Below are 20,332 nucleotides of genomic sequence, written 5' to 3'. Positions count from 1 at the left end.
GCAAAGATAAATCTAATAAAGGGAAACAAATGGGAGAAAAACAGCAAGTTCCCAAGATATGTAAGAAACTGATTCAAATTTATAAGAAGTCATTCCCCAATTGATAAATGGCATAAGGATAGGAATAGGAAGTACACATGGGAAAAACTCAGGCTATGCATAGTCTTATGGTCCAAATGATTGATAGAGAAATTAAATTAAATCAAATCTGGGATTGTACCTCATGCACACTGGCTTGGCAGAGTTGACCAAAAAAATACAATTATAAATACTGAATGGGCTGCTCTGGGAAAGGAGGCACAGTTATACACTACTGGTCATATGAATGAGTATAACCATTTTTGAAAGCAATTTGAAACTATGCCAACAAAGTTACTAAAATCTGTATATCCTTTGACTCAGCTATACCACTATACCTGAAAGAGATAAGAGAAAAAGTTAAAAGTCTCATGTGTAACAAATATATTTATAACAGCCCTTCTGGTGGTAGCAAAAAACTGGAAACTAAAGGGATGCCTATCAATTGAGGAATGATTGAACAAAATGTGGGATATTAATATAATGGAATACTACAATGACACAAGATATTATGAAGTAGATAATTTCAAAGAGACATGAGAAGACTTGAAATGAAGCAAGTGAATTGAGCAGAGCCTGAAGAACAATTTAACCTACAACATAAATATAAAAATAAGCTTTGAAAGCTAACTGATGGAGGTCGACTCAGGGTGAAAAATGAGAATACTTTTTGGACACAGCCAAAGATGGAATGTTTTGCTTGACTATGTATACTTTTTTTTATTAATTTTATTAATTTTAGTTTTCAGCATTCACTTCCACCAGATTTTTAGTTCCAAATTTTCTCCTCATTTCTGTCCTCCCCCCACCCCAAAGCAACATGCGTTCTGAATACCCCTTCCCCTGATCTGCCCTCCCTTCTATCTCCCCCTCCCCATCTCTTATCCCCTTGTTCTATTTTTCTGTAGGGTAGGATAGATTTCTATACCCCCATTTCCTGTATATCTTATTTCCCAGCTGCATGTAAAAAACAATTTTTAACATTTGTTTTAAAACTTTTGTTCCAAATTCTCTCCCTTTCTCCTTCCCCACCCACCCTCATTGAGAAAGCAAGCAACTCGATACAAGTTATACATGTGTAGTCATGCAAAACACTTCCATAATAGCCATGTTATGAAAAAATAACTATATTCCCCTTCATTCTATCCCACCCCCTGTTTATTCTCTTCTTTGACCCTGTCCCTCCTCAGAGGTGTTTGTTTCTGATGACTCTCTCTCCCAATCTGCCCTCCCATTCCCCTTTTTCTTATCTCCTTCCCTCCCATTTTCCTGTAAGGTAATATAGATTTCCATAACCAATTGAGTGTGTGTGTTATTCCCTCCTTAAGCCACATCCAGTGAGAGTAAGATTCACTTATTCCCTGTCACTTTCCCCCACTTCCCCTGCACTGTGAAAGCTTTTCCTTGTCTGTTTTATGTGAGATAATTTGCCCCATTCTACCTCTCCCTTTCTGCTCCCAGTATAATCCTCTCTCACCTCTTAACTTTATTTTTTAGATATCATCCCTTCATTTTCAGCTCACCCTATACTCTCTGTCTACACACACACACACACACACACACACACACTCTCTCTGTCTCTCTCTCTCTCTGTCTCTGTCTCTGTCTCTCTCTCTCTCTCTCTCTCTCTCTCTCTCTCTCTTTCTCCCTCCAAATACCCTAATACTGAGAAAGAAATCATGAGTTACAAATATTATCTTTTCCAGGTAAGAATATAAACAGTTCAACTAAAATAAGTCCCTTATGATTTCTCTTTCCTGTTTGCCTTTTCATGCTTCTCCTGAGTCTTGTACTTGAAAGTCATATATTCTGTTCAGCTCTGATCTCTTCATCAAGAATGCTTGAAAGTCCGCTATTTTACTGAATATCCATTTTTTCCCCCTGAAGGAGAATACTCAGTTTTGCTGGGTAGGTGATTCTTGGTTGTAATCCTGCCTCCTTTGCCCTCCAGAATATTATATTCCAAGCCCTCTGGTCCCTTAATGTAGAAGCTGCTAAATCTTGTGTTATCCTGATTGTGTTTCCACAATACTTGGATTGTTTCTTTCTGGTTGCTTGCAATATTTTCTTCTTGACCTGGGAACTCTGGAATTTGGCTACAATATTCCTAGGAGTTTTCTGTTAGGGATCTCTTTCAGGAGGTGATTGGTGAATTCTTTCAATTTCTATTTTGCCCCCTACCAAACCTTTTTCATCAATCCATCACCTCCTACTTTGCAGAGAAAATAGAAGCCATCATCTGTTGTTAGTGCCGCCTTCTTTTCATTTTAAAACAGCTTGACATCAACCCCTAGTCTCTCTTTCTTTGTTTTAGTCTCTGACAGAGAGCTACCCTTATCCTCACCAAGGTCAGCCCTTCTACTTGTTTCTTTATTTACATTTAATTTTTTTTCTCAATTACATGTAAACAAATTTTTTTTAACTTTTGTTTTTTAAAATTGAGTTCCAAATTCTCTACTTAAGAAGGCATGCAGTTTGATATAGATAGTACATGTGCAGTCATGTCCAACATTTCCATGTTTTCTATGTTATAAAAGAAAACACAGACCCCCCCAAAAAATACTAAAGAAGGGGGGAAAAAGTATGTTTCATTCTGCATTAAGACTCCAGTTCTTTTTCTGGAGGTGGATGGCATTTCTCATCATAAGTCCTTCAGAATTGTCTTGGATCATTGTGTTGCTGAGAGTAGCTAAGTTATTCACAGTTGATCATCATTCAATATTACTGTTAATGTATGCAGAGTTCTTGTGGCTCTGCTCATTTCACTGTGCAACAGTTCACTTAAGTCTTCCTAGGTTTTTCAGAAACCATCCTGCTTATCATTTCTTATAGCACAATAGTATTCCATCACAGTCATATACCATAGCTTGTTTGGCCATTCCCTAATTGATGGGCATCCTCTTGATTTCTAATTCTTTGCTGCCAAAAAAAGAGCTGCTATAAATATTTATGTACATGTGAGTCCTTTTCCTTTGATTTCTTTGGGGTACAAACCTAGTAGTGATATTGCTGTGTTGAAGGCTATGCACAGTTTTATAGCCATTTGGGCATAGTCCCAAATTGCCCTCCAGAATGGTTGGATCAGTTCACAACTCTACCAGTAGTGTGTCATTGCCTCTCTTTTTTCCCTCCAGCATTTGTCATTTTCCTTTTCTGTCGTATTAGCCAATTTGATAGGTTAGTGAGGTAGTGCTTCAGAGTTATTTTAATTTGCATTTCTCTAATCAGTAGTGATTTAGAACGTTTGTTTATATGGGTGTAGATAGCTTTTCTTCTGAAAACTGCCTGTTCATATTCATATTTGTTGGGGAATGATGCATATTCTTACAGATTTAATTCATATTTGAGAAATGAGGTCTTTATCAGAGAAACTTGCTGTAAAAAATTTTCCCAGTTTCCTGCTTTCCTTCTAATCTTGGCTGCATTGTTTTTGTTTGTGCAAAAACTTTTCAATTTGATGTAATCAAAATTAATTTATTTTATATCTTGTAATGCCCTCTATCTCTTCTTTGATCATATCTACTTGTTTTTCTAAAAAATGTTTCCTTAATTTTTTTTCCCTCGACATCATTGTCTTTTTGCACTTATCTCCTCTGCCCAGTAGAACCCTCTTCTGTAACAAATACGTGTAGTAAAACAAAACAGATCAGTGTGTTGGCCATGTCTGAAAATATATGTCTTAACCTGTACCTTTAATACACTACTATGCTGATAAGCAAGAAGAATGTTTCATCTTTAATCTTATAAAGTCATGATTGGCCATTCTATCGATCAGAATTCTGAGGTCTTCCAATGTTTTTTCCTGTATTATCAACATCTTTCCTTGTGCCTTTGATACCCTACCCTCTCATCTCCTCTATCAGCTTGCCTCTTCAATCATGTCTCTTCTCTCTCTTACTCTTCACTTTCTCCCCACTTATTGTCTTTTGCCTAGCTATTAACAAATATGCTTAGGTCTCCAAAACCTTCGGGGCAGCTAGGTGGCACAGTGGATACAGCACCTGACTTGAAATCAGGAGGACCTGAGTTCAAATCCAGCCTCAGACCAAACACTTGACACTGACTAGCTGTGTGACCTTGGGCAAGTCAATTCACCCCAATTGCCTGGAAAAAAAAAAAAAAGAAAAACCTTCAAGGGGCAGCTAGGTGGTGCAGTAGATAAAGCACCATCCCTGGAATCAGGAGGACCTGAGTTCAAATTTGACCTCAGACACTTAACTGGCTGTGTGATCTTGGGCAAGTCACTTATCCCCAGTTGCTCCACCCCACCCCAACCCTACACTTCAGCCTACCATTATCTCAAGTTCTCTCTTCCCTTTCAGAGCCAAACTCCTAGGGGGGAAAAAAAGCTATACTTGTTGCCTCTTTCTTCTCCTAGTCACTTCTCACCACTCAACTGAAACTCTTTTCCAAAATTACCGATGATCTCGATTGCTATATCAAATAGATTTTTTGCAGTCATTATCTTTCTTGACCTCTCTGAAAGTTTTTACACTTAATTCCCCTTTCCTCCTGGATATTCTCTTCCTCCCTGGGTCTTTGTGACTATGCATCCTCTTGGTTCTCTTCTTACATGATTAACAAATCTTTTTCAATTTTTTTTGCCAGTTATTATCCAGGTTCTCTTCCCCTATATGTGTATACACTCTTTCTCTTAGTAATATCATCAGCTCCCAGATGTTTAATTATCACTTCCATGGAGACCTCTCCCAGATCTATCAGTTTCTAGCTCTGACCTCTGTCTCAAGTTCCACTTTTTTATCACCAGTTTCCTGATGGATCTACAGCTGGATGCTCCATCAGCATTTCACATGCAACATGTCCAGAATTAAACTCATCTCCCCCTCAAGCTTCTATCCAGGATATATAGGTTTAGATACCCAAGTCATGTCATACAGATTTGCCACCGGGGTGTCATTTTTCTCTCCTCTTCATTCGTTCTCATTCCCCTTGTCTTCATTCTTCAAGTCTTGTTTAATCTGCTCCTACCACATCTCTTGTGACTGTCTGGTCCTTTTTCTCAGTTTGTGAGGCCAACACAAGGCCCTCATCACCATTCAGCTAACCTATGATGATGACTTCTTAATTGGATGCTTTGCTTTTTAGTCTCTTCCTTCTTTAGTCCCTCTTTTCTCTTGGCTGTCGCAGTAATTTTCTCAAGCCTCAGGACTATCCTGCCCCTCACCTGTTCAAGAATCTTCAGGGGCCCACAGCTGCATCAGGGAACAAGTACAGACTCCTCAGTGTGACATTTCCAGTCCTTCACAATATTACTCAAGTTCGTTTGTCTCTATTTCATATCACATCATCTTATTTTCCAATCATATTTGCCTAATTGCTGCTCCTTGTACATGAAATTACATCTTCTTTTTCTGTCTTTGCTCAGGCTCTGTGCTATACATGTAAAATACATCCTACTTCTTTCCATCTCTAGAATCCCTAACTCGGTTCAAGACTCAATGCCCAGGCTCTCTCCTTACAGAAAGCCTTTCCCGATCTTCTGAGTTGTTCTGTGTCTCTCTTCCGCAAATTATCATGTATATATTTATGTTTATATGTTTTTTACCTACAGTGCTTTGTAAACTTCTCAACTTTTTGTCTTTGTATATACACGGCCCCACTTGTACTTCTATATGTGATGCAGTGGATCACTCAGAGCCCTGAAAGTTCAAACAAACAGCCTTTTACTGAAAACATATTCCAATATCCCAGAGAATTAAAGCAATACGTAAAGATAAAAACAAATTAACTGTCTCTCAAGAAGGTTAAAAAGAGCTTCTGGGGTCTCAGGTCCCCACCAAAGACCTGAAACTGCTTTAAAATTACTCTTGCTCAAAAGGCCTGAAGCTGGATTTCAGAGCTATCCAGCAGAGTTAATTTAGACTGCCCCAGATCTGTGCCACAACTTCATTGCTTAAAATTACAAACTATGATATCAGAGGACTAATGATGGACTGTGCTTCTCACTTCCTGACAGAAAGGTAAAGGACTAAATATGTAGAATGAGACAAAAATTTTTCGACATGGCCAACATAAGAATTAATTTTGCTTGAATATGCCTGTTTGTTATAAGGATTTTGTTTTGTTTTTCAGTAGGAGGGGAGATAGAAAGAGAAAATAAATGCTTGTTAAATGGAAAGTTTTTAATTGAAAAAACAAAAAGAAAAATCAACAGCCTCATTTGCTATTGTGGGGAGTTAACTCACCTCGTTTCTGCCATATTCTGACCCACAACACTTAACATCTCACTGTTGGTAACATAAGGTGTCAGTTTTTTTTTAATATAAATTTATTTATTTTTAGTTTTCAATATTCACTTCCACAAGTTTTTGAGTTCCAAATTTCTCACCCCTCCCCCCACCCCAAGACAGCATGCATTCTGAATACCCCTTCCCCTGGTCTGCCTTCTCTTCTATCTCTCCCCCCTCCCTTCTCTTATCCCCTTCCCCTTCTACTTTCCTGTAGAGCAGAATAGACTTCTGTACCCCATTTCCTGTATTTCTTATTTCCCAGTTGCATGTGAAAACATTTTTTTTAAAACATGTGTTTTTAAAACTTTGAGTTCCAAATTTTCTCCCTTCCTCCCTCCCCACCCACCCTCATTGAAAAGGCAAGCAACTCAATATAGGTTGTACATGTGCAGTTATGCAAAACTCTTCCTTAGTAGACATGTTGTGAAAAACTAACTCTATTTCCCTTAATCCTATCCTGCCCTCCCATTTATTCTATTCTTTCTTTTGACCCTGTCCCTCCTCAGAAGTATTTGCTTCTGATTACCCTCTTTCCCAATCTGCCCTCCTCTCTATCACCCCCCTGCTCCCTTGGCCCCTTCTCTCCCTATTTTCCTGTAGGGTAAGACAGATTTCCATACCCAATTGAATGTGTATGTTATTCTCTCCTTAAGCCAAATCCTATGAGAATAAGATTCCCTCATTCCCTCTCACCTTCCCCTGTTTCCCCTCCACTGTGAGAGACTTTTCTTTTCTGTTTTTTTTTTTTGAGATAATTTACCCCATTCTACCTCTCCCTTTCTTCTTCTCCGAGTATCATCCTCTCTCTCCCTTAATTTTATTCTCCAGATATCCCCTTCATCTTCAACTCACCCTGTGCCCTGTATCTATCTATCTATACATACATACGTACATATAATTTTTTCCCCTCCCACTACCCTAATACTGACAAAGTTCTCATGAGTTACAGATATCTTTCCATGCAGGAATGTAAACAGTTCAATCTTAATAAGTCTCTTATGATTTCTCTTTCCTGTTTACCTCTTCATGTTCCACTGGAGTCCTGTATTTGAAAGTCAAATTTTCTGTTTAGCTCTGGTCTTTTCATCAGGAATGCTTGAAAGTCCTCTATTTCACTGAATGACCATTTTTTCCCCTGAAGGATTATACTCAGTTTTGCTGGGTAGGTGATTCTTGGTTGTAATCCTATCTCCTTTGCCCTCTGGAATATTATATTCCATGCCCTGTGGTCCTTTAATGTAGAAGCTGCTAAATCTTGTGTTATCCTGATTGTGTTTCCACAGTACTTGAATTGTTTCCTTCTGGCAGCTTGTAATATTTTCTCCTTGACCTGGGAACTCTGGAATTTGGCTACAATATTCCTAGGAGTTTTCCTTTGGGGATCTCTTTCATTTGGGAGATCTGTGGATTCTTTCAATTTCTATTTTGCCCTCTGGTTCTAATATATCAGGGCAGTTTTCCTTGATAATTTCTTGAAAGATGATGTCTAGGCTCTTTTTTGATCATGGCTTTCAGATAGTCCAATCATTTTTTAAATTCTCTCTCCTGGATCTATTTTCCAGGTCAGTTGTTTTTCCAATGAGATATTTCACATTGTTTTCTAATTTTTCATTCTTTTGGATTTGTTTTACAGTGTCTTGATTTCTCATAAAGTCACTGTCTTCCAATTGCTCTATTCTAATTTTTAAGGAAGTATTTTCTTCAGTAATCTTTTGGACTTCCTTTTCCATTTGGCCAATTTTTCTTTTTAGGGCATTTTTCTCCTCATTGGCTTTTTGGACCTCTTTTGCCATTTGGGTTAGGCTGTTTTTTAAGGTGTTATTTTCTTCAGTATTTTTTGGGTCTCCTTTAGCAAGCTGTTGACTTGTTTTTCATGATTTTCTTGCATCACTCTCATTTCTCTTCCCAGTTTTTCCTCTACTTCCCTTACTTGCTTCTCAAAATCCCTTTTGAGCTCTTCCAAGGCCTGGGACTGATTCATATTTTTCTTGGAGGCTTTGGATGTAGGAGCTTTGATTTTGTTGTCTTCTGGTTGTATATTTTGATCTTCTTTTTCACCAAAGTAAGATAATATAGTCTGACTCTTTTTGCTCCGCTTGCTCATGATCCCGGCCAATTACCTGAGTTTTAAACTGCTTGTTAAGGTAAGAGTCTGCTTCCAATGTGGAGAGTGTACTGTCCCAAGCTTCAGGGGTTTGTGTAGCTGTTTTCAGAGATACTTGTAGGGACCTGTAAATTTTCAGTTCTTCCAAGGTGGTATGATAAGGGGCGAGGTGTTTACTCCTTTCCTGGCCTGTGACCACAAGTATTCCTTTCTGTCCCATAACTGTAAGGAGGGGTTCCTCTCCACAGCCACTACAAGCTCCACCACGCCAGCGCTCCTTCACCCAGCACTGCCCCAGAACTGTGACCCAGATCCAACACGGGCAAAGCAAGAGATTCCTGCCTCAGCACTGGCAAAGAGATCCTTGCAGTCCCTCTCTGATCAGCCACTGGATTCCCCCTCAGTCTGTGGGCCGGAAGCTGGGGAAGCAGCTGCCCTGCCCAGGGCCAGGCTCTTGGGGAATGGAGCTGAGACCCTGCCTTCCTCTCTGACCACCGACAGAAACAGACTTTTCCCACTGACCTTCTAAGTTGTCTTTGGCATTTGTGGATTGAGGAGTCTGGAAACCTCCACAGCTGCCCGAAGTTCAGTCCTCTGAGGCCTGCTCCAGGTCTGCTGCAGCCTGCGTGCCCACGCTGTGTTCCCAGCCCGGCGTGATACACCTTTCTGATCAATCATCCAGATTGTTTTGGCCTGGAAATTTGTTTCACTCTGTCTTTTTGTGGGTTCTGCTGCTTCAGAATTTGTTTAGAGCCATTTTTTATGAGTATTTGGAGGGGTTTGGGGGAGAGCTCAAGCAAGTCACTGCTTTCACTCTGCCATCTTGGCTCCGCCCCGCCCATAAGGTGTCAGTTTTATAGCATAACAACCCACTCCCTCATCCTTGTAACAAAGCTGAATGAGCCTATCAGACAGCAAAAAGAGCCTGCATTATGGGGCAGCTAGGTGGTGCAGTGGATAGAGCACCAGCCCTGAAGTCAGGAGGACCTGAGTTAAAATCTGGCCTCAGACCAAACACTTGACACTTACTAGCTGTGTGACCCTGGGCAAGTCACTTAACCCCAATTGCCTAAAAGCAAAAAAAAAAAAAGCCTGCATGAGCCTATTTCTGTGCCTAGGTAGCTGGCTAAGACACTTTGTTTCACTTTTGGCCCACCTAGCAGGCTAGGGGCTCATTTAGGTTGCTTCAGCCTGCTTGGCCCACACACTTGTTGGGCTGCCTTCCACTGTTAGCTGGGATCTATCTGTACTTCTGTCCCCAACCTGGCTAAGGCCTGCAAACTAGGCCACCATCCTTTCCACTGCCTCATCATCTGAGGTGCTATTAGAGCTATAGCCTGTAGGCTGGAGGTTGCTGCCAATATCACTATCTCACTATTGCCAGTACTGATCATGCCAGGATGTCATTGTTTTCCCACTATTCTGCTGCTACAGTTGCTGTCATCTACCCAGTGCCCAGAATAGTATGCTGCACGTAAGTGCTTAATAAATACTTATTGGACTGGATGACAGCTTTATCTGGGCCGTGTTCTTTATTTTCTCACCCTTAGTATGTAGAGAGAAGAGAAGGCAAGGTATTGGGATGAGGACAGAACTTCTAGGAAACCTAAAAAGGAAAAGTATAAGGTGGAAGTGAGAGGAGAGTTATTGAGCTAAGAGGATAGTTAGCCTATCTGGTGTCATAAACCAAATGACGGGAGAATTGCAAAAAGGAACTTTGGTCAGGGAGGATGAAGACTCAATAAAAACCATTTGATTTTAGTAGAAGTAGACTATGGGAGCCAGGAACAAGGATTCCATATGTAAAGGAGATTGGTGGGAAACCCAGAGACAGTAAGTGTAGGCCACTCATTAAAAAGTTTATAAAGTCAAATGAAATAGGCAAAGTGGAGGATATTTAAGGAGCAGTAGGATCAAGAAGTTTGTTTTAAGATTTAATTCGGCAAACATTTGTTAGAGCATCTATGATATGTAAGGTACTTTGTCCAGCATTAAGAATACCAAGAAAAAAGCAGAGGTCATATGAAATCATTGAAGTTGATTGGAAAGGGGAGTGATGTGGTCAGACCTGTACTTTAGGAAGATCAGTTCATAGAGGCAGGCAAGCGTAGAATGATATTAGGGAGTAGCTAGGTGTCTGGTTTGTCTAGAATATGAAGTGTGGAAAGGGATGCATAGTGTGCAGTTGTGCTCAGAAGATAAGATAAGGAAAATTAATATCTAAAGGTAGAAAGGAAAATAGCTGTGAAGAGGGAGCAAATGAAGAGGCTAGAGATGGAAGAGGGTTAATTGTGCACCAGGTCCAGGGTAATCAGGAAGGTCTGGTATTAGCTCTGTTGAGGTGGCACTGAAAGTGCGAGTGTAGATAAACATGTCAGATAGTCTTTTCTGAAGACCAAGGGTCCTTCGAAGCCCTTGTAGGAAAATCTTTGTTCATAGGGAACTGGAATTGTGGAAGATTGAATCTCAGGGTCAAAAACAACAAGTAGCAGTAGAGTAAAAAGGGAAAATATTTAGAATCAGAAGATCTGAATTTGATTCTTATGTCTACTACGTATGCACATAAGACATTGAACAAATGACTTAATCTGCTTAGGCGTTAGTTGCCACAGTTGTAAAATGAAAAAGTTGGATAAAATGATCTCTAAGATCCTTTTTAGCTCTAAATCCTATGACTTAAATGTATGTTTTCAAGATGTGGAATGTAATTTCATCTTTTCTATTGCATCTGTTGGTTTGCTGTTTACTGTTTCTCTTTATTATAAGAAGGGGAGTTATTGGGAAGTGACTGAATTTAAAAAAAGGTATTGAGGTGCACCTAGGTGGTGCAGTAGATAGAACTGCAGCCTTGGAGTTAGGAGGACCTGAGTTCAAATGTGGCCTCAGACACTTGACACTCGCTGTATGATCCTGGGCAAGTCACTTCAACCCGATTGCCTCACCAAAAAGAAAAAAAAAATATTGATAAAACACTTAAACATCATATGCTGTGTATCACAAGAGAACCTATCAAGATTTATAAAACCTGTTGATTTCTATGCCCTGATGCATGGGGGAAAGACTACTACCAGAAGAAACCTAAACTCTGTCTCTAATGAGTTTAATCAAAGGACTTGGAGATACAGACAGTATTTTCAGCTCTTCCAATTAAAGTTTGGAACTTTGGAAATAAAGGAACCTGTGGGAAGTGAAAAATTGCATAGAAGGTATCCAAGTACACAATTTGGTTTTCTGATTCACAACTTGAAGATACTAAAGTGATGCACGTTTGGGTTGGGGTAGAATGTCTCATGAGTACTGAGAGAATTGTGTTTGTCCAGAAATTTACTGCTGTAATTCAGAGGGAAATCTGAAATAGAAAAAAGGGAATATTTAGAGGAAAGATAAAATCAAGTCCAGATAAAGCTTTAAAGATTGTTTAAGTTATATGGAGGACAAGTAATTTGACCTAAAAGCAAGAGTAGTGGTGAAAGAGGTAACAGTTTATAATAGAAAATATCTGATAAGAGGGAAAGAAAAAAATATTGTCCCAAGTATCTGTATACATAGAATATAGGTAATAAAATGAACTTGAAATTTTAACTCAAGGAGATAAATATAACTTCATGAATCTTCTGGACCTAGTGATATGGAACCTTCATGACTGGACTGTGACAGTGTTCAAAAAGAAAGTTTTCATAGAAGTAGCAGCAGAATTTTAAAAATGTATAGATATGTATGTGTGCATAGATATGGATGTATATGTATTTGTATACACAGATGTGTACACACACACGCAAATATACATACTAGTGCATAAGTTGGGAGTATGCAAGACAAAGAAATGTAGTTAATAGTGTTGTGGAGCCTGTACTATAGGCTACTTAGCCACATAGACTGCTAATTTGATATAGATCACAAAACTGGCTTAAAGGTATTGATGTAGTAGTGATGGGCGGAATGGGAGGGGGATAGAGGGAGTTCATTTAATGTCTGTTGAAGTTCCATTCTGTTAAAAGTAGAGCATCTAATAAGTTCATGCAAGCATTTTCATCCCTCAGAAGGCAGAGGAATTGACAAAGGGAACTGCAATTCAGTACTCAGTTTTAGCCAACAAAGGAAGTACTTGATGAAATGGAAGTAACCTTGGGATGAAGTGACCATGTTATCTTAGAATTTTTACTTTAGATCCAAGAAAGGGGACTATAACTGAACTGCTCAAACGAGTAACTGTAGTTGAAAAGAGAATATACCACTGTGAGACTCAACAAACGTATCTTAGACTTTAGGAAAGTAGACTTCGAAAAGTTTAAAGAAACAAGCATGAACTCATGACCAAAGACTCTAAAGCAGAAGATTCATTAAGAAGAATTTTTTATTTTTAACATAAAAAATATTGAGGCCAGTAGGACTGGGAAGGGGAGGGTGCAGATTATTTGCACAAGAGCTACAAGGAAGGTGAAGTCCTACTGTTACGGTCAGACTGTGTAATGTGAACAGACAAAGTGAAAGAGCTGTTCAACTCTTATTTTGCTTATGTTTTCTCTGTCAAGGAGAATGATCTTCAGATTGGAAAGGGTGAAACAAACATAGTTAAGGGGGAATTGAAGCCCAAGTTTAGGTTAGGTGATAGGAAGAGAGCACCTTACTGCTTTAAATCAGTTCAAATCTCCTGGTCCAGACAAATTGCATCCTATTGTATTGAAAGAACTGGTAATATTTTGAAGACTGGAAAATGAGGAAGGTACTAGAAGACCAGAGGTGGGCAAATGTCTTGATTTCCTAATTCCAGAAATTATCAAATAGATTTGACATCAGTTCCCAACAAAGTTCTAGAAGGCATTAATTAGATGGCTTGTGAAGATGTCAAAACGTAACAGTGATCACTGAATCAACATGAATTTTTATTAACAAGTTATATCAAATCAAACTCTTTCCCTTTTTTCAGAGGGTTAGGGAAATATTTTCATATTGAGTATATCTGGATTTTACCAGTATATTTGACAACGATGAAGAGATGCATTGGGTGCGTTGCATGATCCTTTTTTTTTACATCTTCTAATAAGAAGTAAAAATTTTTTAACATTAATTTTTTTAATTTTCGAGTTCCAAATTTTCTGCCTTCTTCCTCATTGAGAAGACAGATAATTTAATATAGGTTATACCTGTGCAGTCTTGTAAAACATTTCTATATTAGTCATGTTGTGAAAGAAAACACAGACCAAAACAAAAACACATCCCAAGAAAAATGAAGTTTGAAAAAATACTGTTTGCATTCGGACTCCCTCAGTTTTTTCTCTGGAGGTGAATAACATTTCATCAGGTTGCATACTCTTTCAATTAAGTTGATGTGAAGCTATGGGAACATCTAATTATACTAGAAAAAATGTTGTGTCATGCTAGGAAGATAAATATTGATTGGAGGGTTTGATGTTGTTAGTGGGGTTTATATCAATTTCAGACAGATACTATTTGGAAAGCTTCAAAGGGGAAAGGATGCTTGGCCTTGTCTTTACTATTTTTTGTCATTGTCTCAAATGAAAACTCAAAAGGTAGTGCTGCTACCAGTTTTTGAATGAAGCAGAGCTAGGAAGGGTATGACAGAATCAGGATGTAACAGATAACAGCCTGAATGGCCTTAAAACCTGTAGGACTAAATCAGTAGGGAATAAGTGTAAAGTTCTGTACTTTGAGAAAATCATTTTACAATAAGTGGTTGATACCACTTTACATGTAAGAAATTCAGACATTTTGCTTTGTTGAAAAGTCAGCAAGAGTCTGTAGTGTAATATGGTGGTTACCAAAAAAAACCTAATACTATAAATTAAAAAAAAATTCTTTAATTAATTTCTTTTGATTTATCAAGAATCACTTCCATATGCTTTTGAGTTTAAAATTTTTCTACCTCTTCTTCCCCACCACCCTTCCCAAGACAGCGCACAATCTGATATAGGCTATATATGTGTGTGTGTGTGTGTGTGTGTGTGTGTGTGTGTGTGTGTGTGTGTGTGTGTGTGTATGTGTGTGTGTGTGTGTGTGTGTGTGTGTGTATACACACACACACACACACACACATTCTTATTAAACATTTTCAGATTAGTAACGTTGTAAGTAAAAATTAGGACCAATAGGAGGAACCACCAGAAAGAAGAAACAAAACTCAACAGAGGAGGAAAAAAAAATAGCAATTAGTGTGCTTTGATCTGCATTCAGATTCCATAGTTCTTTCTTTGGATGTGGATAGCATTTTCCATCACGAGGCCTTTGGAGATGTCTTAGATCATTGTATTGCTGGGAATGGTTAAATTTATCAATATTAGTCATCACACAATGTGGCTGTTATTGTGTACAACGTTCTCTTGGTTCTGCTCACTTCACTCAGCATCAGATCATAGAAGTCTTTCCAGGTTTTTCTGAAGTTCACTTGCTCATCGTTTCTTATAGCACAATAGTATTCCATTACATTCATATACCACAACTTGCTCAGCCATTCCCCAATTGATGGGCATCCTCTCAATTTCCAATTCTTTGCCACCACAAAAAACTGCTATGAATATTTTTGTACATGTGGGTCCTTTTCCCATTTGTATGATCTCTTCAGGATATAGCCCTAGAAGTACTATTGCTGGGTCAAAGGGTATGCACATTTTTATAGTCCTTTGGGCATAGTTCCAAATTGTTCTCCAAAGTGGTTGGATCATTTCACAACTCCCTCAACAATGCATTAGTGTTCCAGTTTTCCCACATATTCTCCAGCATTTATCATTTTCCTGTTTTGTCATGTTGGCCAATCTGATAGGTGTGATGTGGTACTTCAGAGTTGTTTTGATTTGCATTTCTCTAATCAATAGTGATTTAGGGCATTTTCATATAGCTATAGATGGCTTTAATTTCTTAATCTGAGAACTGCCTGTTCATATCCTTTGACCATTTATCAATTGGGGAATGACTTGTATTCTTATACATTTGACTTAATTCTCTATATATTTCAGAAATGAGGCCCTTATCAGAGATACTGGTTGTAAAAATTCTTTCCCACTTTTCTACTTTCCTTCTAATCTTAGTTGCATTGGCTTTATTTGTGCAAAGCTTTTCAATTTAATGTAATCAAAGTTATCTGTTTTGCTTTTCATAATGTACTCTGTCTTCTGTTTGGTCATGAATTCTTCTATTCTCCATAGATCTGATAGGTAAACTATTCCTTGCTCTAGCCTAGTTTGCTTATAGTATCAGCCTTTATATCTAAATCATGAACCCATTTTGACTTTATTTTGGTATATGGTGTGAGATTTTGGTCTATGCCTAGTTTCTGCCATAATCTTTTCCAGTTTTCCCAGCAGTTTTTGTCAAAGAGTGAGTTCTTATCCCAGAACCTGGGGTCTTTGGTTTATCAAATAGATTACTATAGTCATTGATCACTGTGTCTTGCATATTTAACCTATTCCACTGATCCACCACTCTATTTCTTAGCCAGTACCAAGTAGTTTTGATGATTGCTACTTTATAATACAATTTAAGATCTGGAATTGCTAGGCCACCTTCCCCTGCATTTCTTTCCATTAGTTCCCTTGATGTTCTGGACCTTTTGTTCTTCCAAATCAATCTTGTTATTATTTTTTCTAACTCTATAAAATAATTTTTTGGTAGTTTGATTGGTGTGGCACTGAATAAGTAAATTAGCTTAGGCTAGAATTGTCATTTTTATTATATTATCTTGGCCTACTCATGAGCAGCTGATGTTTTTCCAGTTATTTAGATCTGACTTTATTTGTGTGAAAAAAAAAATTTTTTTTTCAAACTACGTTAAGAGTAGTATCCCAGAAAAGGAATGTAATAATGCTGCCCTGTATTCTGTTCTGGTTAAAATAAATTTGGAATTTTGGGTTCAGTTTTAGGTACTACATTTTATGAAGAATATTGACAAATAAACTGAAGCATGTTCAGAGGAGGTCAGCAGGAGTAGCAGGGGGGCACTTGAAATCATGTTATATGAGGAAGGTTGAATAGGAGACAAGTTGTTGATAGGTTATAATATATGTCTTTAGAGGGAATACTCAACACTGATAGTATTAGAGATCCACTGAAATATTGAAGGGTAAATCATTTATAAACATGTATCTCAGTTCATTTTACTTTTAAAAAAGCCAAAAGACAAGGACAAAAACAATGCATTGTAATTGATCTGCTTAACCTTTATGTTGTATATTTTGCCTTTGAATGTGAATCAAGTTGTGTTTTTATAAATGAAAGGCTTAGGGATCAATTATTGTTAGCTATTGTAATTCGCCTCCTATTTTGAAACTTGAAACCATGATGGCTTTATTTTTCATGGTTGACTAATTTATTGAGACTTTTTCTCCTTGCTTTTGTGTGTTTTTCTCCTCAGGCGGCTGTACAGGACAGACTGAATGAGCAAGAAGGTGTACCAAGTGTCTTCAACCCACCTCCGTCCCGACCCCTGCAGGTTAATACAGCTGATCACAGGATCTACAGCTATGTTGTTTCAAGACCACAACCAAGGGCAAGTTATTTTGCAGCTGGGGATATTCTTTCTCCTCCATTTCACAAGGTCATTCATGTAGCAGCATTTTTTGCTGTGTGACAACCTTGGGCAAAAAAAGCCAAAATGTATAATAATGGACTTTTGTTGATTTCCTGACTACAATTTTTCTTTTTTGCATTGTGAATTGAAAGGAAAGCAGTGTAGCTATCTAGCTGAAATTTTTCTTCAACTTTGATGTGTCTGTCATTTTGGGATATTTTCTTATCCTTTAGCAATATATTGCTGGCTTATTCTTATGTGCCTTGTAGTTTAGCCAAAGCAAAAATGTTTGTCTTTTGTTTAACAAATCTTCAGAGGTATGATAGAAAGAACTGTGAACTTGGCATCAGAAGACCTAGGTTTAAATCCCATCTCTTGATACTTTTTGGATATGTGATTTGCTTCTTTGAACATTAGTTTCATTATCTATGAAACTTGCAACATGGCATAATGGATAGAGGGCCAGTCTTGGAGTTAGGAGGAACTTGGTTTAGGTCCTGCCTCTGGTAACTCTTTGAGACTCTAAGTTATAGATAGATACTGATCTTCCTTGGTGGAGATAATTTCCACACTGAGAGCTCCCATACTAGTGAAATCATAGGGCTGGACAAGAAAAAAGATAGCTCAGAGGTTTATTGGTAAGAAAATGCTTTTAAAATATTCTTCAACTCTAGAATGTGGAAGTTGATCTAAATGGCCAAAAGGTACCTTCCATCTCTGAATCTATGATTTTGTAAATTATTGTTAAGATTCAATTCCTTATCTGAGGCCTGTTGCTTCAGTTTTTTGTGGGTTTTTTTTCACGTCTCTTCAAGATGAAGTTACTGTTGCTAGAAGTATAAGCATAAGACTTCAGGGTCTTTGTTCTATCAGTTGGTCTTGGGGAATAACCGGAAAGCAATGACAGGGACCTTGAGCAAATTCAAATTAGGGTGCTTAAGGGCTAGTAGAGAATATGAAATTTACAATTCCATTTCTTCCTCTCCTGGCGTGATCTGCCAGTGCTTTGAATATGAAAACTGAGTTTCCTTGTAGTAACTTTTGATACTTGTGGTTGTCAGAGTAGGAACTCCTAGAGCCTCTTTGTAGCACAGCAGTATTGAAACAGGGCTATGGTTTTCATGGGAATTGTGTACCTTCATAACAAACCAAAAATAGGTCTAGATTACTCCATTAGTTATTAACCAGTTGATGACAACATCTTCATGTCAGCATTACTCTTTGTCATTTTATCTACAGGTTCTAATTATCATAATGCTTATGTTACTAATTTTATTGAACAATTCTATATATGTAACATAAGAAACAAATGAAAGAAAGGAAATCAAGTATTTCAAAGGCTGCCGTGTGAAAGAGGAATTAGATTTATTCTCCTTGGCCTGAGGGAGCAGAGGCAGATACTTAATATAGCAAAAACTTATCTTACAATTAGAGCTGTCCTAAACGGGAATGGTCTGCAAATAGGTAGAGGATTTCACTCATGAAAAATCTCTAGGTAAGGCCTCTATCCTCATTTGTTGGGTCTGTCTTAGCAGCCTCTGAGATCCTTTCCATCTCTAAAATTCTAATATTCATTATAGAAGCTTAAGAGTTATAAGGATCCTAATGATCCTAATACACGAAACTCCCTACCTAGTACATTCTGTTTTTTGGGCAGCTATAATTTTCAGGAAGTTCTTACTCTTACTGAGCTATAGTTAGTCTTGAAATTTCTTACGTATTTGGTCCTAGTTAGAACAAAATTTATCCTAATATTGCGGTCTGAGAGGTTGAGAGATTGTGACCCCTCAAAGACCGGAGTACAGGACAGGGCGTCTGGAAGGAATTCACAGACTCAAGCATTCTTTAATTCAAGGTGGCAAAGATTTATTGTTACGCTTTTCAGCGGTCAAGTATTCTTAAAGGATCCTGCAACCTTAGAGAGGTACAGTTACAGTTTATATAGGATAAAATACAATAAAACATGTGCCCAATATGCTAACTAGGTGAATCAGGGTGGGATGAGGGAGTGGTTAAGGAGAGGTTAGTTCTCAGTTGAAACTCAAGATAAGAAAAATCCCATTATTCAAGAGAGTATCTGGTCCCAGACATCCTGGGCCCAGTGATAACAAACTGGAAGAATACTGATCAGCTCTATCTGGTCCTGAAATTTGCTTGACACAGGAAGGGGTGTTTTTAGTTCACTCAGAGCTTAAATGATTATCAAGGGACAGTGTTTCTGAGGCTAGGGAGAAATTGGGGTCTGAGTACAAGCACCCAAACATAAGCACCTAAGCATAAGCACCCAAGCACCCCAACACTATCACAAGGTAGCATTTCAAATATTTGAGAGACAATCTTTTGTTGTTCAAGATCAGAAGTTCTTAACCTGAAAACTGTGAACTTAAAAAAAAATTCTGAATAACTATTTCACTGTAATTGGTTTCTTTTGTAATTCTACATATTTCATTTTATGCACTTAAAAACATTCTGAGAAGGTATCCATAGGCTTCACCAGACAGCCAGAGAATATCCATGACACAAAACATAAGAACCTGTGGTCTAAATAGTCTCTTAAAGTTTCTTTAAGAGGCTCTAAATTTTATGATCCTTAGACAAGTCTAGACTTGTTGTATTTGGCAGAACTAGGACCATTGAATGGAAATTAAGAAAAAGTACATTTCAGCTCAAGATAAGATTGGTTGGTTATTGTCTTTTGTGCTTGAAGAGGACCAAAATGGTATCACTGTTTTGGGGTCAAGGTACGTTGTGTCCAACCCTGGCTGATCAGAAGGCTATACCACAGATGGGGCACAAACCTTGCTTTTGAGCTACTGCAATTCTGCTTTGCTTGTAGAGTATAGCACCTTTTTTGATGCAGGCATACCATCCTGGAAGATCCTGTGCTAGTGTTTCCCATGTCTCACAATCAAAGTTCTTTAGAGAGGCTTCCTTGTATTGCTTCTTCTGACCTCCATATGAGCATTTATCTTGTGTGAGTTCACTGTAAAAATAGTCTTTTAGGCAGATGTACTTTTGGCATTTGAAAAAACGTGGCCAGCCCATCGGAGTTGCACTGTAGTCTACAGTAGAGTTTGAATGCTTGGCAGTTCAGCTTGAAAAAGGGCCCCAGCGTCCATGATCTTCAGAATCTTCCTAAGACAGTTCAAATAGAAGCCATTCATTTTCCTCGGATGGCACTGCTATATTGTCCAAGTTTCATAGGCATACAACAGTGAGGTCAGCACAGTGGCTTTGTAGACCTTTAGTTTGGTAGGTTGTCTAATACCTCTTTTCTCTCACACTTTCCTTTGGAACCTCCCAAACAGTGAGCTAGCTCTGGCAGTGCATGTATCAACCTAATCATCTATGTGTACATCCCAGGGATGTAGGTTGCTG

General features: G+C 38.3%; 1 protein-coding gene across 2 annotated transcripts in view; it reads left to right on the top strand.

The window, feature by feature from the left end:
* FAF2 (Fas associated factor family member 2) overlaps nt 1-20,332 on the top strand; it is a 96,795-nt gene that overhangs the window by 30,502 nt on the left and 45,961 nt on the right. Inside the window, exon 3 of one of the 2 annotated variants that reach the window (XM_020998650.2) lies at nt 16,799-16,876. In XM_020998650.2, coding sequence (XP_020854309.1) covers nt 16,799-16,876 — 78 coding nt within the window. Of the gene's footprint in view, nt 1-16,798; nt 16,934-20,332 lie in introns of both variants that reach the window. The other variant, XM_020998649.2, reaches the window with a different exon arrangement.

Source organism: Phascolarctos cinereus, unplaced genomic scaffold (genome assembly GCF_003287225.1).
Source record: "Phascolarctos cinereus isolate Bilbo 61053 unplaced genomic scaffold, phaCin_HiC Scaffold_2;HRSCAF=192, whole genome shotgun sequence".
Lineage (NCBI taxonomy): Eukaryota > Metazoa > Chordata > Mammalia > Diprotodontia > Phascolarctidae > Phascolarctos > Phascolarctos cinereus.
This window is presented reverse-complemented; position numbering and strand designations above follow the sequence as displayed.